The sequence below is a fragment of the Rhizomucor pusillus genome (assembly GCF_041956525.1).
Source record: "Rhizomucor pusillus strain CBS 183.67 unplaced genomic scaffold VTP01scaffold_7, whole genome shotgun sequence".
Lineage (NCBI taxonomy): Eukaryota > Fungi > Mucoromycota > Mucoromycetes > Mucorales > Lichtheimiaceae > Rhizomucor > Rhizomucor pusillus.
This window is the reverse complement of record NW_027192149.1, coordinates 968,113-985,672: the sequence shown is the minus strand read 5'-3', so window position 1 is coordinate 985,672 and position 17,560 is coordinate 968,113. Positions and strand designations below refer to the sequence as shown.

The window sequence follows — 17,560 nt, the reverse complement described above, 5'->3', positions numbered from 1 at the left end:
TGCGTCCTAAAGTAATTTCCGGGATGCGATGCATTGACTAATCGGACGAACATAATAGGACCACTTTCATACCACTCGTCCCCCGTTTTACTCTATTTGTTAATTTTGCTACTCTACATATTGCTCGTCTTTTTCTTTATAGTTGGAAACGCGTTTAGGCAACACAAAGTTTGAGGTTTATGCTTAGACGAAGAATAGTAGCTTTGCACAAATTGCGAAGCCTCCTCAGCAGTGCACAGCTATTTACATATCTGCCATGTAGGAAGAAAACATACACCCCATTTTCATGATTGATACACCTACTCCTCCTCCTCCTTCTCCCCTTCCTCCTCCCCAGCAGCACTGGGAACCTCTCTTACTTAGTATAAGGCAATTGAATCTCATTAGTAATTATATATATAAAGTTGTGAGATAATCAGTCGTGTCACGTCTATATCGTTTCAGCAATACATACAGTACCTAGAATACTAGTAGAATTGGCATCAGAACAGGCATATCTCTATTAATACTCGAGAGCACTTTGTAAGCAAAACACTAAAGGTATTACGTAGCCAAAGTCGAGAAACGAAGATCAACATCCATTCTCGTTCGCACAATGTTCAAGTAAATCTATATAGTTGAAGTGTGCATGTGCATAAAGGACCAATCATCAGGATGAAATACGTTTACATCTATCTGTGCGCATATGAATATCCTTCATACTTAGGAATTCAAAGTATCCATGCAAATGGGCACGTGAGTATACTCGTCGCATATAGGGGGCAGAAGGATCACTTGGACTTTGCAAGTTGTCATTGTTATCACAGGAATCTTTTGACGTAGTAGCGGATTTCCCAAAGCAGAAGCTCAGCCGCGGTCCTCGATTATTGCACCAAATCCATTTGGCCCTTTGTCCATGTATGTATGTGGATGAAACGATAAGCTCATGTGGGGCTATATTAGTTCATTTCTGCTTTCACTTTTCTTCAACCCCCTTTTTTCTTTCACAGATCATTTCTCCTGATGAGCAATCGAAGCAATGCAGACAACGTCAACAGTTGTGAATTAATGGATAGTTTTGCTATCTTTGTCCAGTTTACATTGGCATTGACCGCTCTCACGGCTCTCGCGGTTAAACGATGTCGAGAGAAACCTCGGCGGCCAGTATCGATATGGTACTACGATGTTCGCAAAAACTGCTGCTAGTAATCACATATATTATTTCCACCTTCTTTAACCTCATTGTTTCCTTTTAAACAGGTTGTTGGATGTCACCAAGCAGTTTCTTGGGGCGAGCGTCGTCCACTTTCTCAACGTTGGTCTCAGCTACGCAGCCGGGCGACCTGTTCATGGGCCTAGGACGAACCTTTGTGCTGTTTATCTTGTCAGCCTTCTCGTTGACACGACAGTCGGAATCGCCATCTTGTGGGGCTGGCTCCGAATCATCGATCATCTGCTAAAACGCAGCGGTATTCATAGCGTTCCCAGTGGCGACTATGGTCCTCCACCATTGAGATGCATGCTCCAACGATGGGCTCGTCAAACAAGTGTTTTTGTCTTGGCGACAATTTGCATGAAGCTTTGTATCTTCCTTGTATTCCAGCTTGCCCCGGCCGTTTTCTTGCTTGGTGATTGGCTGCTTGAATACGTCGCAAGGGGCAATCTGCGTTACCAAGTCGTATTTGTTATGTTTGTGTACGATTTTATGGTGTTTTCTGAATTATTTGTTGATGTGTACAGCCCATTCTTACATACGGAATTGTTAGATTTCCGTTATTCATGAACGCTTTTCAGTTCTGCGTCATTGATACATTCATCAAGTTCGAAAAGAAGCAGTATTGTACCCGAGAAAAGAAGCTTCTAACGCTGCCGCCTCCAGCAATCCGCAAGAACAATGCTAACCGAAATACTCACGTTGCCACAGCAACCGCAGCCGCAGTAACAGCAGCCTTCACAGAGACAACACCGCTGCTGCCAATGTAACATGTAATCCACGCCTTTGTCAACCATCGTACACCACAGCTGTATGTAAATTAACACAGACATCCATGTATATACTTCGTTCTACATATTGTATTTTATGAAATCACATTGTCAGCTAGACTTGAGAGCCTGCCGTGCCTGATCATTCTCCATCGCCCCACTCTGTACTTTCTGGGCAGCAAACCTCTCTGCTACACCGGGATGCTCGGAATTCCGTTCCGAAAGGGAACAATATGCGCGTTCATGCGAGGCATTGAAGATCTTGCCAACGCAAATCATCATATTATCATCGTATTATTTATCTTGACGCCGCTTGGGTGTCTATTGATTCATGAATACCAGATCACAAACAAACCGCGTATCTTGTTAAAATCTAAAAACAAAAAGGGTGCTCCTTAAATGTCAGAATCAGCATAGTCTGGGCCAGAATCCAGAGCCTCGTTCATCAGGCACAGACAATCAACAAGTTGCTCCTGTGCATTGTTGACTTTCATGTTCAACAAGTGTATCATAAGAAGGGAAACAGTCTATTCCTATGCTACAACGGATCACCAGTTTGGTTATTTTCTCATTTTGATTTGAAATCACAGAACAGGGATAAATAAAGACCTGTACATACGTACATGGCCGTGAAAATTTTCGTGACTCTTTGCTTTACATTCATCATAAGACAATACAGCAATTTCTGAAGGTTTGCAACTTCAGATCAAAACTATAAATGGTTCTCGCTGCTTATTCTGTTATGTTCCGAACGATTGCGACCTATAATAACTAGTCATGAGTATTCCCACCCGCGTATATAGCTGAGCCAACCAGGTTTCCTCAGAGGTTGATACAGTAGCGGCGGCGTATAGTATCAGATGGTTTCATACTCGTTCCTGATACATACCCATTGAATAGATTGTAGAGTCTAGAATTCAGCCAGCTCGCAATGTGTAAGTAGATCCCACTAAGTCTGTGCAAAGCACACGAGCCAGACCAGCCAGCATTACGTATTTAATCTGATCCTGCGGATAAAAAATTATCAGGATGTCGCATTTTTTACTTTACGAAGATTCACTTGCAACGAGGTCTGCCCTTGCCATGAAATTCCAAAAAACCGGATGCTCGGAGTTGTATTCCAAGAAGGAACCTGTCAGAAAACGCTTACAGCGAAACACAGAAAGCGTTGCCAGCTTGTCTTTCTCGTCTTTCTTAGTGATTCATCGAGCTATTCCATGTGTATCCAATGCACACAGACCCTGTATCGGGTAAACGGTGTCCATCATTTACTGAGCATTTCCTTTGGGCGCTTGACGATACTGAAGCATCTCGTGACTGCAACGCTCTTGCATCGTCACACGCCAGAGTAATTTGCATCCAAGTATTATTTAAAGCGCTTAGCAGGGATCCAGCTTGATTTGAATAGTTCAGCAAGAAGTATGATACGTCTTGTACACGATGTCGTACGAGTTGCTTCGCTCCTGCCGCTGAGAAGGGACTAGCACCTGCATGCGGCGGAGCCTATTTTCCGTGTTTTCATGCTGTGGTGATGCAAAGATACAGAAAAAAGGGAAAAAAAGAGAGACAAGTTTAAAAAGCTTTCGCGTCTCTTCTTCCTTTTTCTATTTTCCAACACCGTTTTGATGGAAGAGCCGACTGCAAAGACGAGGCAACGAAGAGTCTCGCAGCCTACATACGGCACCAACTCCTCCGAATATCCTCACGGACGCCAACGTCGGCGATCTGCTGCAGCACCTTTGCGTCGTCGAACTACTGTCAGGCGTCCTCGTCAAAAAATTTCATCGTCTTCATCAGGCTCCACACCAGAGCAAGAAGAAGTAATCGAGGAGCATGACTTCACGCTCAAAGACAAACAGGAGGTATGTAAACTGGACTTTCTAGAGATACATAAAAAAAGAGATAGATAAAAAATGATGAGATCATCTGACGCAGCAAGCAAATCACTGTGCATAGGCTATGAACAGGGAGCACCCTTTTGGTCTGCCGATATGGAAACCAGCACTGTACAGAAAGTCCCGCTCAGTCGTACGAAAAGCCAACCTTGCATTGCATTCTTCGCCATCCTCCCGCTGGTTTCTATCGATAGGCAATGTGATGTGGACCTTGGTCTTTGGCTGGTGGCTGGCTATCGTCATGGGCATTCTTTCGATCATCATCAATATCATGCCTCCTGATGGCGGCAAATATAGCAAGATGCTTGCCGGCTTGGCGGTTTATCTGCTCTGGCCTTTTGGCCGCTACGTGGAACGTGTCATGAGCGATAGTTACCAGCCAGTCTCAACATCTGCCGAGGAAGAAACTGGACTCTTGCGACCTACCAGAAAGAGACGTTCCTGGAAAACGACGATTGTACACATCGCTACAAGCGGGCCAACTGGATATCTGTATTATATATTCTACTTTACAATCATCGGTAAGAGGCGTCCTTAACAGAGAAACTTGAATAGAAGCTGATTATTTTTGTTGTACAATACATAGCGCCTTTGCTGTTCCTAGTTGCAATAATATGCTGGATGTGCGTTGTCACAATCCCAATGTCAAAGTTGACATTCCAGCTACTGCGACATCTACGTCGACGTCCTCTGCGCCTCCGTTTTCCGTCGCCTAACAACACCAGCAGCAGCAATGGCGTCAGCAACAGAACCATACTACTTTGTACATACGAAGCTGTAGGATTACAATACTACAAGTACACATATGAAGGCATCAACATCATTTTTATCAACTTTTTATCCCTTGTCTTTTTCGTCATTTTGGACAATTTCCTGCTCAAGAAACTTTGGCCCGACTCCTTTCTTGCTTCGCCGTTGTTTTTATTCACACTTTCGCTCGGTTCGGTGATCCCGCTGTCTTACTTTATCGGTATGGCTGTCAGTTCTGTATCTGCACAGACTTCCATGGCAGTTGGCTCTGTGATCAATGCAACGTTTGGCAGTATCATTGAAATCATCTTGTATGCCATCGCTCTCATGAGCAGCAAGGGTCCGCTGGTTGAGGGAAGCATTATTGGTAGCATTCTGGTAGGTGTTTTGCTACTCCCAGGCAGCGCCATGGTCAGCGGCGGTATGAAACGTAAAGAGCAGAAATTCAATTCCAAAAGCGCAGGTACAGTGACCGACTATATGCTCTATGTACACAATGTTGCTCACAGTATTATTTTGCTTGTTAGGTGTGACTTCTACTATGTTAATTATGGCCATCATTGCCGCCATGTCGCCTACATTCTTTTATCAAATGTTCGCATCTGTGAGTATTGCTATCTGAATGCTCAATCAACCGGCTTGCTTACGTAACATCCGTCTAGTTTGAACTCCAATGTAGACAGTGCCCTGATGGTGACAGCGTAGATTTTTCATGCTCTGAATGTCACTATTCGCAGATGGATCCCGCCAGAGACCCTGTGTATCAGGATAATGTCAAGCCTTTCACTTGGATCTGTGCCGTCATTCTTCCCTCGGTGCGTAAATTTAATACTAATTTGCGCAATTGTAAACTGTTATCGTACTCATTATTTTGGGATGTCACAGGCATACGTGATTGGCATGCTATTCAGCTTACATACTCACGCCGAAATGGTGTGGAATAGTACGACTTCAGAGCAAGAACGTCGTCAAGACAAAAGGAAGACGTATTATCAGAAGCTAATCCAGTCGTACTTTGCTCCTGCACAAGATCAGGCAGAACAACAGCCAGAGGAGGAGCAGGATGGACCATCTGTTTATAATCGGTCAAAGAGTGGTATGCATATACGTTAGGGAAATCGAAAATGAGATATTCACCCGCTTCGCTGTGTTTGCGATTTCAGATCCAAGCATCAACGTTGCTAGCAACGTATCGAATAAGCACGCTAAAAATGGCAACGTAGCACCATTACCGATAACAGAGGGGCTTTTCGATGACGAGGATGAAGAGGAAGAGGAAGAAGAAATGTCCGGCCACGATGCCCCCGAATGGGGAACCGTAAAGAGTTTTGTCATCTTATTTGCTTGCACGGTCCTGTACTCCATTATTGCAGAGATTTTGGTGGATGAAGTGGACGTTATCATGAAAGATATCGCATTGGACGAGAAATTCTTGGGTCTAACATTGTTTGCACTGGTAAGTCGAAAGATTCAGTAATTCTTTTATGTTTAGAAAGACTGATTGCTTTGATTATAGGTTCCCAACATTACAGAATTCACTAACGCAATTGGATTCTCCATTCACGGGAATATCGTGCTCAGGTACATCGAATCGGGCTAGCTGACATGTGGTACACACATTCTAACGCAGATTTCTAGTTTGGAAATTGGATCTGCTTACGCTTTGCAAGTGTGTTTGCTGCAAATTCCCGCCATGGTTGCATTTTCATTGTGGAACAACTGGGGCCACCAAGAACTGTCGAGTTCCACATTCAGATTGATTTTCCCGACGTGGGACATGATCGCTGTCATTTTCGCGGTCTTTCTGTTGACATATACCTACCAAGAAGGCAAATCCAACTATTTCAAAGGAGCCATCTTGATCCTCAGTTACCTAGTTCTGGTAGCCGGATTCTACTTTATACCCTCTTCTCCCGCTGCTGCAGAGGCAGCACAGCACAGCTTTGTGCTTGGGCGACAACCGTCTGGCGGCCTTTTATAGACGTAATAAAGAATTAGGGGAGAGCGCATCAAGCATCCCCTTACTGCTTGTTTGAAAGAATATGCTACTCCTTACATGTCCTGAGTAACTCCCCGACCCACGATGGCGTGTTTTTATTATCCTCTTTCTCTTCACCTTCGTTTCTACTTTCTTTTCCTTTTTAAAGACATTCCTTATCCTTCTCTCTCCTTTCTGCAACTGTTTGCAAATGGGCAGTAACACTGACCTTGTCCGAATATTTAACGATGCTTTCCATTCACAGCCAGCCGAGCTCATATGCGATGTATTACATAAGCGATTCAAACAGGATCAGCCATATACACAGCTCGGTCATCACCGTCTGCTTGTAGTGAATCCATACAAACACCTTGAACTACTCAACGACGCTACTCTGAAATATTACATCAACAATGGCTACAAGGATCTGGCTAACAGCACATCCTGTGTAGAACCGCATATATACGATTTTGCAACCCGGGCATATTATGTAATGCGTCGAAAAGAAAAGGATGTTGCCATTTTGCTTAGGCAAGTACATACGAGAAACAAGACACAGCATCACCTGCATCTTACAAAATTCTCTCTTTTCTTGATAACAGTGGCATCTCAGGATCCGGCAAGTCAACAACACATCTCCATATTCTCAAGACGCTACTTCTGTTATCAACACATACTCGACGCGAGACCAAGTTGCAGAGACAGATACTTGCTGTACAAACAATTCTGGGAGCATTTGGTACAGCTACATCAGCAGACAACAGATCAGCCTCGAGGTTAGCACAACTCAACACGCTATACTTTAACGAGCGTGGACGCATTGCAGGCTCGTACACGGCTTCTTTCCTACTTGACAAACAACGAGTAACGCGTGGCCCAGCCAACTTTGACATATTCTATCAGCTTTTGGCAGGCACTACGGCGCAGGAGAAGGCTGCTTTACACATTAGCCACCCTGCAGATCATTTCTATTACCTCAAAGACACGAGTAATCAGCGACCTACAGGCAGCAATGACGAGATTGCGTTCAACGACTTTAAGGAGGCATTAAAGACTTGCGGTATCAAAGCCAAAGCAACAGCACAAATCTGCCAGCTATTGGCCGCTATTCTGCATTTGGGAAACATCCAGTTCGTGGGCCTCAATTCATCCTCCACGCCGTCAGAGTCCTGCCGTGTCAAAAACAAGGACACACTTTCGTTAGTCGCAGCAGCGCTTGGCGTGGCAACCACGAAGCTCGAAGCGACCTTAACGCACAAACTCAAGTTGCTGGGCAAAGAGTTTTGCACTGCGTTCCTGACGGTGGAAACAGCAACGCTTCAGCGCGATGGTTTAGCACGAGCATTGTACTCTATTCTTGTACTGTGGATGGTTGATACTCTCAACAGCAAGCTGGCTCATTCTGAACAAGTATCGCATTGTATAACTACACTCGATTCGATCGGCTTTTCACAACAACAGCAGCAGCAGCAATACATGTTCCACGACCTTGTCACCCAATTTTGCACTGAACGCATCCGCCAATTTTCACTTGCATGTGCATTCGAGTATCCGGATGCTTCGGGAAGCTGCCTTCCAGTCTATCAGGGAATCAAGACATTGGTCAACGCGGAGTCAGAGAGACTGCAGTCGTATGCCATCGATGCAACCGACGCCAATTTGTTAAACCTTCTGTTAAAAAAGGATGGATGTGCTAAAGGCAAGGCGGCCTCGGGTTTCGTTATCCAGCACTTTGCTGGGCCAGTGGAATATTCTGTTGAGGGCATGCTCGAAGGAAACTTGGACGCACTTTCACCCGACTTCATTCTGCTCTTTAGATACAACTGCACCAATGCGTTTTTGCGAGAGCTGTTTGAGAGCCCCGTCGTTTCCACGGAAACCCATCCTCGAGACGAACGAACTATCATCAAGGCGCAGCTGTACTCTTTACCGGAACGATGGCTGCGAACCGAATATCAACAGCATCAGGAAAGCGAGAAAAAGCTCAGATTACATGACCAAGAATCAGCCATTATCGCTGCAAAGATGGCGACAGTGCTCGACCAAGCAGTTAGCCGGATAGACAGCCTCGTAAATTGTCTATCAACAATGCATATCTTTGAAGTTTTTCACATCCGACCAAACGCACAGCAGAAGCCGAGCATGTTCGATGCAGACTATGTAAAGTGGCAGCTGGAAGCATACCGTCTTGTCGATTACGCGCGACGTCCTCAGTCTGATTACATGTATCCGTTCACCTTCGCCGAATTCTTATCTCGCTATTATTTCCTCACAAATATGCTACCCTTCGTGGATCAACAAGTCACCAACTGCGAAGAAAATAAGAACGAGTATGACATGGTTTCCAAATTGATTCATGTGATGCAGTGGACAGAGCACCAAGTTGTCTTGAGCGCCACGTACTTGGCGATATCGTTCGATGTCTGGCGTGATCTGGAGAACCATCTGCGCACTTTAGAGAAGGAAGCGCGGATCCGACAAAAGGAACAAGAGCGCTTGGCGGCGCTCGAGGCCCAGGCACTAGCTGAACAAGAAGCTGAAGAACAGCGTGCACAGGAAGCAGCAGCAGCAGCTGCTGCTGCTGCAATGGCCGAGGCAGAAACAGAAGCTGAGAAGCGCTCTGCAAAGACATCGGTAGATAGCGGTGACCCCTTTGATGATATCCACGGTGAAGCACGCACCGATTATGACTTTTACGATGGTCAGACTCATATTCATCATGGAAGCGAAGCTACGCACAGTCAGTGGGGCGACGATGACGATCACGATGGGTTCATAGATATGTAAGTAAATAGAATGGATCAAAAGCGAATGAAAAAAATGGACGCTTAGCATGGCTGCAGGTATGGTCCCAACATGGATATGAGTAAGATGGTAGTAGACCATCGCGTGCAGCCAGAAGAACTTGTCGAGGAAGTACCGATCACTCGGATGCGTCAATGGTGGGCTCGATTCGTTTGGTTCTGTACCTGGTGGATACCTTCATTTTTGCTGCGATGGATAGGGAAGATGCAGCGTCAAGACGTTCAAATGGCATGGCGCGAGAAAGTTACGCTGTGTCTATTGATCTTTCTATTCTCTGCAAGTATTATCTTTTTCATTGTCGGTCTCGGCCCAGTGCTTTGTCCTGGTACCGAATATCTTTTCACATCCAACGATGTCAGTAACCATCAAACGATCACTGATTACTGGGTGAGCGTCCGCGGCAAGGTCTACGATATGACAAAGTTCGTATCCAACACCCACGGAAGCAGTACATATATGGCAACAAAGTCAACGCTTGAGCCTCTAGCTGGACGCGATCTATCATATACCTTCCCACCACCGTTAACGAACGCGTGCGCTGGACTAGTGACTGATGCAAGTGTCACGGTCACTCCAAATGAAACTATCGTTCTCGGCCCATTTGTTCATTTTTCAGGACCTCAGCAGCCCGACCAGTCGTTGGCCGATCTACTTCGAAGCAACTGGTACAGTGATGTCTTCTTGCCAAAAATGGATACTTTCCAGAAAGGCGACCTCGTCGTCTCTGAAAAGCAACTGCGGCAGGATTTTGAAGGCTGGGGCCGACTTGCACTGTCAATCAATGGTAAAATATACGATATCACCGATTACATGGCGACAGCGCGCAGATATCCTCGCGGCAGCGTCCCCAACTATCACTATCTGGACGAAGTAGTCGAGAACTTTTTCAAAAAGTACGGTGGCAAGGATGCAACTCAAGAATGGGCAAAATTCAGCCAGCAGCTTGACGAACAAGCAAAAGCTCAGAATATGGCGTGCCTGGACAATGCATTTTACATTGGACGTCTCGACTTTCGCGATTCGATGCGATGCACGTTTGTCAATTATCTGCTTTTGAGTTTTGCGTGCGTCATGAGCCTCGTGATTGTCATCAAATTTTTGGCTGCTCTCCAGTTTGGCGGCGCACCGACACCAGAAGATCAAGACAAGTTTGTTATCTGTCAAGTGCCGTGTTACACAGAAGACGAAGATTCGCTGCGCAAAACTATTGATTCATTAACAACAATGATGTACGACGATAAGCGCAAGCTGCTGTTCTTGATTGCTGACGGAATGATTATCGGTAGCGGCAACGACAAGCCAACGCCGCGGATATTGCTCGACATCCTAGGTCATGACGACAAGGACGATCCGGAGCCGGTCATGTTCAAGTCGGTCGGTGAAGGCTCGAAGCAGCTCAACTATGGCAAAGTCTATTCTGGACTTTACTTCCACGGCGGACACTCTGTGCCTTACATTGTTGTTGTAAAAGTGGGCAAGTCCACTGAACAAACAAAACCTGGAAACCGTGGCAAGCGCGACTCGCAGATCATTTGCATGGATTTCCTCAACAAAGTACACTTCAACGCTGCCATGACACCCTTGGAGCTGGAGCTATACCGACATTTCAAACATGTCATTGGCGTCGACCCTGCTCTGTATGAATATATCCTCATGGTTGATTCAGACACTGAAGTATATCCAGATGCATTGACGAGATTGGTGTCATGCATGCTTCACGATAGCCGGATCATTGGTCTGTGCGGTGAAACAGAGTTGTGCAACGAAGACAAATCATGGACCACACGGATACAAGTCTACGAATATTACATTTCTCACCACCTCGTTAAGGCCTTCGAATCATTGTTTGGGTCCGTCACATGTCTTCCTGGATGCTTTTGCATGTATCGCATCCGCACTCCTGGTAAACGTGAACCGCTTATAATCTCTCCTGCCATCATCCACGGGTACTCTGACAACCAGGTCGATACGTTGCACAAGAAGAACCTTTTACACCTCGGCGAGGATCGATACTTGACGACGCTTATGATGAAAACCTTTCCACAATACAAGATGGTGTTTACTCCGTACGCACGATGCCGCACAGTCGCACCGGATCGTTGGCATGTGCTGCTGTCGCAGCGACGACGTTGGATCAACTCGACTATCCACAACCTGCTCGAGCTCCTTTTGCTCCCGGAACTCTGCGGCTTTTGCTGCTTGTCTATGCGTTTCGTTGTTATGATCGATCTTGTTGGCACCATCACATTGCCATCCTCTGTAATTTATCTTGTCTATCTTATCTACGTTGCAGCTTCCGGTATAGGCCCCTTGCCAGTGATTGCTCTTGGGATGCTGGCTGGAGCATATGGGTTACAAGCACTGATATTTATTTTCAAACGCCAGTGGCAGCATATTGGATGGATGGTTATCTACTTGCTTGCTATTCCTGTGTTTAGCTTTTTCATTCCTATCTATGCATTCTGGCACTTTGACGATTTCTCTTGGGGCAACACACGGGTCGTTGTAGGCGACAAGAAGAAGCAAATCATCGTAACAGAGGATGAGAAATTTGATATCAAGATGATCCCGCTAAAGAAATGGGAAGATTACGAGCAAGAGCTCCTCGAGACACAATCGGTTGCGTCAGAAGAAACCGCATATATCCTGGAAGATCTGCCTCCAGAAACACGCCGTCAAAGTAGCCACAGTATCAAGAGCCTTCTTCCACGACTAGACATTCTTGACGACAATCTCACAGAGCAAAAGCCAGACAACTTTTCTGTAGACTTGTCGGTGGCCGTACTTCAGCGTGCGGAAGAGGAGGAGGACAAGCCATTGTTACCTGAAGACGACGAAATTGAGCGAGAAGTACGCCGTATCTTGGCTACATCTAATCTGATGACACTTACAAAGAAACAAGGTAAGAAAAGCTGCAACAAGAAAATTGAAAGAATATATTGTTCATTGAATATGCATTCTGCGTAGTCCGCATTCAACTATCCCAATTGTTTGGCGTTGACTTGACGATCAAAAAGGACTTTATTAACAGCATCATCGACTCTTCAATTTAATTAATCCATGGCATCATATCTTTTGTACGATTAATATCAATTCCAAATGTGATATCTATTATGCATACATACATTGGCAGTTGCCGAGAAATGAAATGAGTGTCCGATCTTTCGTGTATAGGTTTAACACGCATTGTTGCTCAGAATGGAGAATCAAGATACAAAATAGCTTCATAATCGAATGATCTGTACCAAAGTCTTTAAAAGGAGCCATTAATCTTACCAACCATGCTAAATAAAGTGTACTCAGACCATGACTTGACTGACAGCATTGCTTATAGAAACTCAGCACGTCTGATCGCTTTGCTGCATGACATGGGAGTTGCATGGAACTGACGAAACCCACTGTGCTATCTTCCTTTTTTTCACACCACGTTAATTTTTTTCTTCTTGTTTCTTTTTCTTTTAAACCCTCGCCTTATTTTCCTGTTTCTTTCGGACAAACAATGTACTCTGCAGTGCATCCACTCTCGCCAACAAGAGACGGCTTCCGGGAACCGGCGCAGAGACGCAAAAGCGCGGATATTCGCGGGCGGTCAATCCAGTCTGATATTTTAGTCGCATTGCTGGACAGACCGCGGGAAATGCGATCGCTTGTGCAGTACAATGCTCAATTCTTTGATGCGTTGAGCAATTACATCCGGGAAACTCAAGACGAGAAAGCCTGGCAAGAGTTTGAAGCTATCCTGTTTAGTCCGCGGGAAGAAATTAGCGACCGAGATTGGATGGGTGCCATTTCGGTGTTTCTAGCAAACAACCCAGTGTTTCTCACAAAATTCAAAGAAAGCGTTGGATACAATGAGCAAGACGAGGACGAGGCTGATGATGAAGACGAAGAAGATACGAGCAGCGACGCAGGCAGCTTTTTCAGCGGCGAAACTACACCACCTAGCCGCCGTTCAAGTGCTGCTGGTCCCTACTACAACTACCAACAGCAGCAACGTCGCGGTAGTACATTGGTTTCAGATTTGTTAATTTTACGAGACCATCCGGACATCCAGGACAATTTGCAATACTCGTGTCCTGCTTTCTTCCGAAAGGCCAAGCAGCTTATGTCCCTCGCACCATCATCATCCAAGTTGTGCAACGCTGCGCGACGCAACTCTATTTTGGAAGAGGGACCGTCTGGTTATGTCGTAGACTACGACGAACCCCGATTTGATGTTAGCGATGATGCATACGACCGTTTTGTTGAAGTCGTAACCACACCTCGATGGCGTCAACCCGATGACCGAGAGTGGGCTTCCGAGGTCCTTGACAGTCTCGAAGGGTGGCCTGAATTACTGGATGATCTGCGCGATATTGCTAGTTCGTTGAACGAGTCGGATGTGGACCGCGATACCCATGCTTATGTATCATAATCTCATATTGTATTGAGTCAATAAAACAGAAAAGTAAATACAGACAGAAGGTAACAAAATTGATTTCTGTAGCAAAGGAAATAATTATCGCGAATTCATGAATCCGGAAATCCAAGAAGTGCGTTTGTCCCTTACAGGGGAGGATGGGGTATCTCCATTTTCCACAGCAGCAGCGCTTCCGCCACGCAAAGGTTTGGCAATACGTCCAAAGTTGAGTGCTGCCATGGTGTTTTGCGACTTTTGTTGTTGAGTTCGTGCTTGCTCAAGTCGTTCACGTACTGCTTGCAATTGCGCCTCGAACTTCTCATTTTGGATGATAAGCTTTTCTTGCGCATCCTGCAACAATGCCTCCAAGTTCTGAATACGTTCGTTCCGTGCAATCAGCTTTCGCTCTGCCAAGGCCACTTCCTTTTTCAGAGACGAGTTCTGATCAACGAGCTGCAAGCAAACAAGTGCATTAGTTTATAGCTGCTGAGTCACAAGGATATAAACTTGCCTGTTTCTGGACGTTGGTGAGCTGTTCCAAGTTGCGTTCCAAGAAAGCCATCTTCTTTTGCTGAGCCTTGTTGTTGCTAGTTCTCAAAACATTGTTGTAATGCTCACGAGTATCATCCAGCGACATCTCTAGCTCCACGACGCGCTCGCAGCGGTTCTGTAAGTCTCTCATCAAAGCCTTCTTCATCACTTCAAAGTCTGCAAGTTGCTGAGCCATTGATTTACGCATGCGTTCAAGGTCCTTCTCCTTCTCGGACAGCTCGCCGTTTGTTGCCTGCGTAGGTTGTTCGGCCAAAGCAGCCTTCACAAAGTGTTAAATAGATTAGTAATGTTTATGTCATACATGTTAGCTAAAAGCAGTTTCTGCGCTTATTACCTGAAGTTGCTCGTTAGCTGCCTTGAGATCGGCCATGGCGGCGCTGAGCTTCTCGTGGTCTCTATTCTTCCGCTCCAATTCGTTCTTGAGTTCATCGATTTCTTTCTGTTGAAGTTCCTTCTTGGCATTGTGGGCCGACTCGAGTTTACTCTGTCATCCAATTCAGTTGTAACACTACCAGTTCATAGTTACAATTTGCTTACTCTGATGGCTTCGGACATGTCAGCCTTTGATTTGCTGTTGGCTTCCTCTTCAACTATTGATTTCTCAAGCAATTCCTCGTATTCCTGTTCTAAAGTGACAAGTCTAGCCTCCAGATCGTTCTTCTTCTTCTCGATGGCTCCTTTCTCGTATACGAGGTCATTGATAGTCTTGCTGTGCTGTTCCAAGAGAACCCTGGATTCCGCCAAATCGCGGCGCAACGCCGCTACTTCATCAGAGCTTAAGTTACTAGCATTTCCACCATCCAATTTTTGCAAAGCATTCCGAATTTGTCGTTCTTTCTCCGTAAGTTGTCCCTGTCGAATGTTTCAAACTTAGAGAACAAATGATATTTTTAATGCATGTTTGTATACATACCGAAGGATCAAAACCGGACATCATCTGAGCCATTTTTTCGGCCTTCTTCTTTTCCTTTTCACCATCAGAAGCTTCCTTATTCGCCAAGCGCATTTCGGCAAGGTTCTTTTTCAGTTCTTCGAGTTCTGCCATCAAGTCTTGATTGGCTTCCTTTAGAGAATCAACAGTGATAGCGTTTTCCTTGCTTTCATAGGAAATCTTTTGCAACTGGAGTCGCAGCTCACTCAGCTCCGATGTCATTTGTTGATTCTCTTTGGTAACAAGCTGTTCCTGCTCCTTGTAATAGGTCATTTCTTCCTTTAGTGATTCTAGCAATTTTTCTCTGTTGGCGAGCTCTGTTTCCTACATACAGAAAAGCAGGGTTTAGTGCATCATAATAGCGATAGAGTAGTAGAAATAGGACGTACTTTCTCGGCAATCTGATCCATCAATTCATTTTCTCGTTTCATAAATTCGTCTCGTTCGTCCTTCTCAAGTACTATAGCAGGTGTAGCTGGTCGTGAAATTTCTTCTTGAACTGGACTCTTGAAACCAGGCGCAGGAGGCAACGATTTAAAGTCTCCTTTGCTGAGCTTCTCCATAGTGACCCATTTATCCTCGGGAACAGTACCGCCTGTACGCCATACATTGACTTCGCCTTCAAGTGCTGAAATGTATGTCTGGAAGGTGACAGCTTCGGATTTGACTTTTTTCAAGAGCGCTTTCAATTCAGCAGGCGACAAATCTGCATTCACCTTGGCCTTATTCTTGATTGTCTTTGCTCGCACACCAAATCGCAGAGTTGAAAGAGTTTCAGTCTCATTGTACGATGAAGGCGAGCAGTTAATAATAAGAGTCGTGCGCGAGTTACCGCCGAGCGATTCTTGAAGGATTCTGGTTAATTTTGAGTCACGATAAGGAATGTGTTTCGACTAGTATCGTTAATTAATAACGCAGCTGGGAAAAATACGCAATACAATTCCTTACTTTGCCATCAGTCAAAGCATTGATGACCATGCCCAAGGCTGTCAATGACTTGTTGATCTTTTTCGCTTCTTCGAGGGTCTGTCCTGATGCGCCAGTTTTGCCGACCTATTTTCGGACAGTAAGTGCATCTGACTGAGGGACTTTAGCGTCGGCAAGAAGCTGCATACTTTTTCCGAACCAGCTAAATCGACAAGATAGAGTTTACCGCTCTTAGCTGCACCGGTATCGACATTCTTCTGCGTGATGGTGATAACGACAATGGAGTGACTGCGTGAACTTTCAGCATTCATGTCTATGCGTTGGTGATTTTAGCGGATGTTTGCGACCGTATGCAAAAAGGTAAAACTTACTCGTGTAAGCGACAACGCGATTGTTACTTCCGCGCCGCATCACTTCGTATACTTCTTCACTTGATCCGACATAGACTTCAAGCATTCCCTTGACGTAGACACCCTTTGTCTTATCTTCATGGATAGGTAAATTGTCCTGCGAAGCTGCATGAAATTAAGTTTAAAAAACAGAACGGCCCAGAATTCAGTGCAGCTAAACCTACGATTCAACAAATCGCGGACTTTCTCCATGTAAATCTCCATGTACGAGACTTTAACGGTGAATTCAATGTTGCTGGGCGAAGCCATGATACTGGCAAAAATCTGCTCGACGATGCGCGGGATGATACCCTTGGTGTTCTCGTCATCGATGTCTGCTCCCTTTTTGCAACGTATTATCAGCGGATCGCTCCATAGAGAAAAAAGAACTTGTAGTCTCCCTATCCACTACATGTTCCTCTCTTACCATCATTGTGAACGTTTTACCGGAACCAGTCTGACCGTAAGCGAATACAGTTCCGTTGTAACCAGCAGTGACGTCTGCGCAACCCCCGGGGGATACAAAGCTCAGTTACCAAGCCCGGTCCAGTCAAAGCAGTACGTACCATCAACGATGCTCTTGATAGAATAGTCAAAGACATCCTTCTGTTTGGTATCGGAACCAAAAACTTTATCGAATGCAAATGAACCTTGAAAGTCTTTTCCCTAAACTCTCCGTTATATTCGGGAGCTCAGCGGAACCAGGCGGACGTAGTTCCGTTTACCTTTAAAGAAACCTGGGTTCCGTCGTCTGCTATGTCTATGATAGGGACACCTCCTTCTCTGATTTCGAGCGAGTTTTGAGGCCGGAATCGACACACGACCTTGATGCTGTTCCCGGACATGTCGAGAGAGGGAAGTAAAAGAGAAGCCGGGGATGCAGCAAGGTAGGGTGGACTTTGAAAGGTTGTTTGACGCGTAAGGTCGCACAAGCAGCTGTAGAGGTCCTCGATCCATTAAAAAAGAGCGTAA

General features: G+C 45.4%; 6 protein-coding genes across 6 annotated transcripts; 4 read left to right on the top strand and 2 right to left on the bottom strand.

Annotated features, from left to right (window-relative positions):
• Nucleotides 1–113: 113 nt before the first annotated feature.
• VTP01DRAFT_9870 (uncharacterized protein) lies at nucleotides 114–384 on the bottom strand (the record flags this gene model as incomplete). The annotated part of the gene is made up of 2 exons (XM_069389143.1): nucleotides 114–239; nucleotides 304–384. The coding sequence occupies 2 exons, from the start codon at nucleotides 382–384 to the stop codon at nucleotides 114–116; spliced, it is 207 nt and encodes a 68-aa protein (XP_069240289.1).
• Nucleotides 385–1,002: 618 nt separating this feature from the next.
• On the top strand, nucleotides 1,003–1,962 carry VTP01DRAFT_9869 (uncharacterized protein; the record flags this gene model as incomplete). The annotated part of the gene is made up of 3 exons (XM_069389141.1): nucleotides 1,003–1,154; nucleotides 1,240–1,674; nucleotides 1,746–1,962. The coding sequence occupies 3 exons, from the start codon at nucleotides 1,003–1,005 to the stop codon at nucleotides 1,960–1,962; spliced, it is 804 nt and encodes a 267-aa protein (XP_069240288.1).
• A 1,625-nt stretch (nucleotides 1,963–3,587) lies between these two features.
• VTP01DRAFT_9868 (uncharacterized protein) lies at nucleotides 3,588–6,588 on the top strand (the record flags this gene model as incomplete). The annotated part of the gene is made up of 9 exons (XM_069389140.1): nucleotides 3,588–3,824; nucleotides 3,919–4,378; nucleotides 4,444–5,070; nucleotides 5,135–5,211; nucleotides 5,270–5,422; nucleotides 5,493–5,703; nucleotides 5,771–6,063; nucleotides 6,124–6,188; nucleotides 6,246–6,588. 9 exons carry the CDS (start codon nucleotides 3,588–3,590, stop codon nucleotides 6,586–6,588), a joined length of 2,466 nt encoding a protein of 821 aa, XP_069240287.1.
• Nucleotides 6,589–6,796: 208 nt separating this feature from the next.
• On the top strand, nucleotides 6,797–12,443 carry VTP01DRAFT_9867 (uncharacterized protein; the record flags this gene model as incomplete). The annotated part of the gene is made up of 4 exons (XM_069389139.1): nucleotides 6,797–7,277; nucleotides 7,331–9,368; nucleotides 9,429–12,292; nucleotides 12,358–12,443. The coding sequence occupies 4 exons, from the start codon at nucleotides 6,797–6,799 to the stop codon at nucleotides 12,441–12,443; spliced, it is 5,469 nt and encodes a 1,822-aa protein (XP_069240286.1).
• Nucleotides 12,444–12,889: 446 nt separating this feature from the next.
• Nucleotides 12,890–13,804, top strand: VTP01DRAFT_9866 (uncharacterized protein; the record flags this gene model as incomplete). Its single annotated transcript, XM_069389138.1, has 1 exon — nucleotides 12,890–13,804. The coding sequence occupies one exon, from the start codon at nucleotides 12,890–12,892 to the stop codon at nucleotides 13,802–13,804; it is 915 nt and encodes a 304-aa protein (XP_069240285.1).
• Nucleotides 13,805–13,888: 84 nt separating this feature from the next.
• Nucleotides 13,889–17,433, bottom strand: VTP01DRAFT_9865 (uncharacterized protein; the record flags this gene model as incomplete). Its single annotated transcript, XM_069389137.1, has 13 exons — nucleotides 13,889–14,242; nucleotides 14,301–14,600; nucleotides 14,676–14,825; nucleotides 14,879–15,193; nucleotides 15,255–15,596; nucleotides 15,662–16,165; nucleotides 16,221–16,325; nucleotides 16,388–16,512; nucleotides 16,571–16,714; nucleotides 16,774–16,930; nucleotides 17,016–17,089; nucleotides 17,155–17,254; nucleotides 17,314–17,433. 13 exons carry the CDS (start codon nucleotides 17,431–17,433, stop codon nucleotides 13,889–13,891), a joined length of 2,790 nt encoding a protein of 929 aa, XP_069240284.1.
• Between the last annotated feature and the right edge of the window lie 127 nt (nucleotides 17,434–17,560).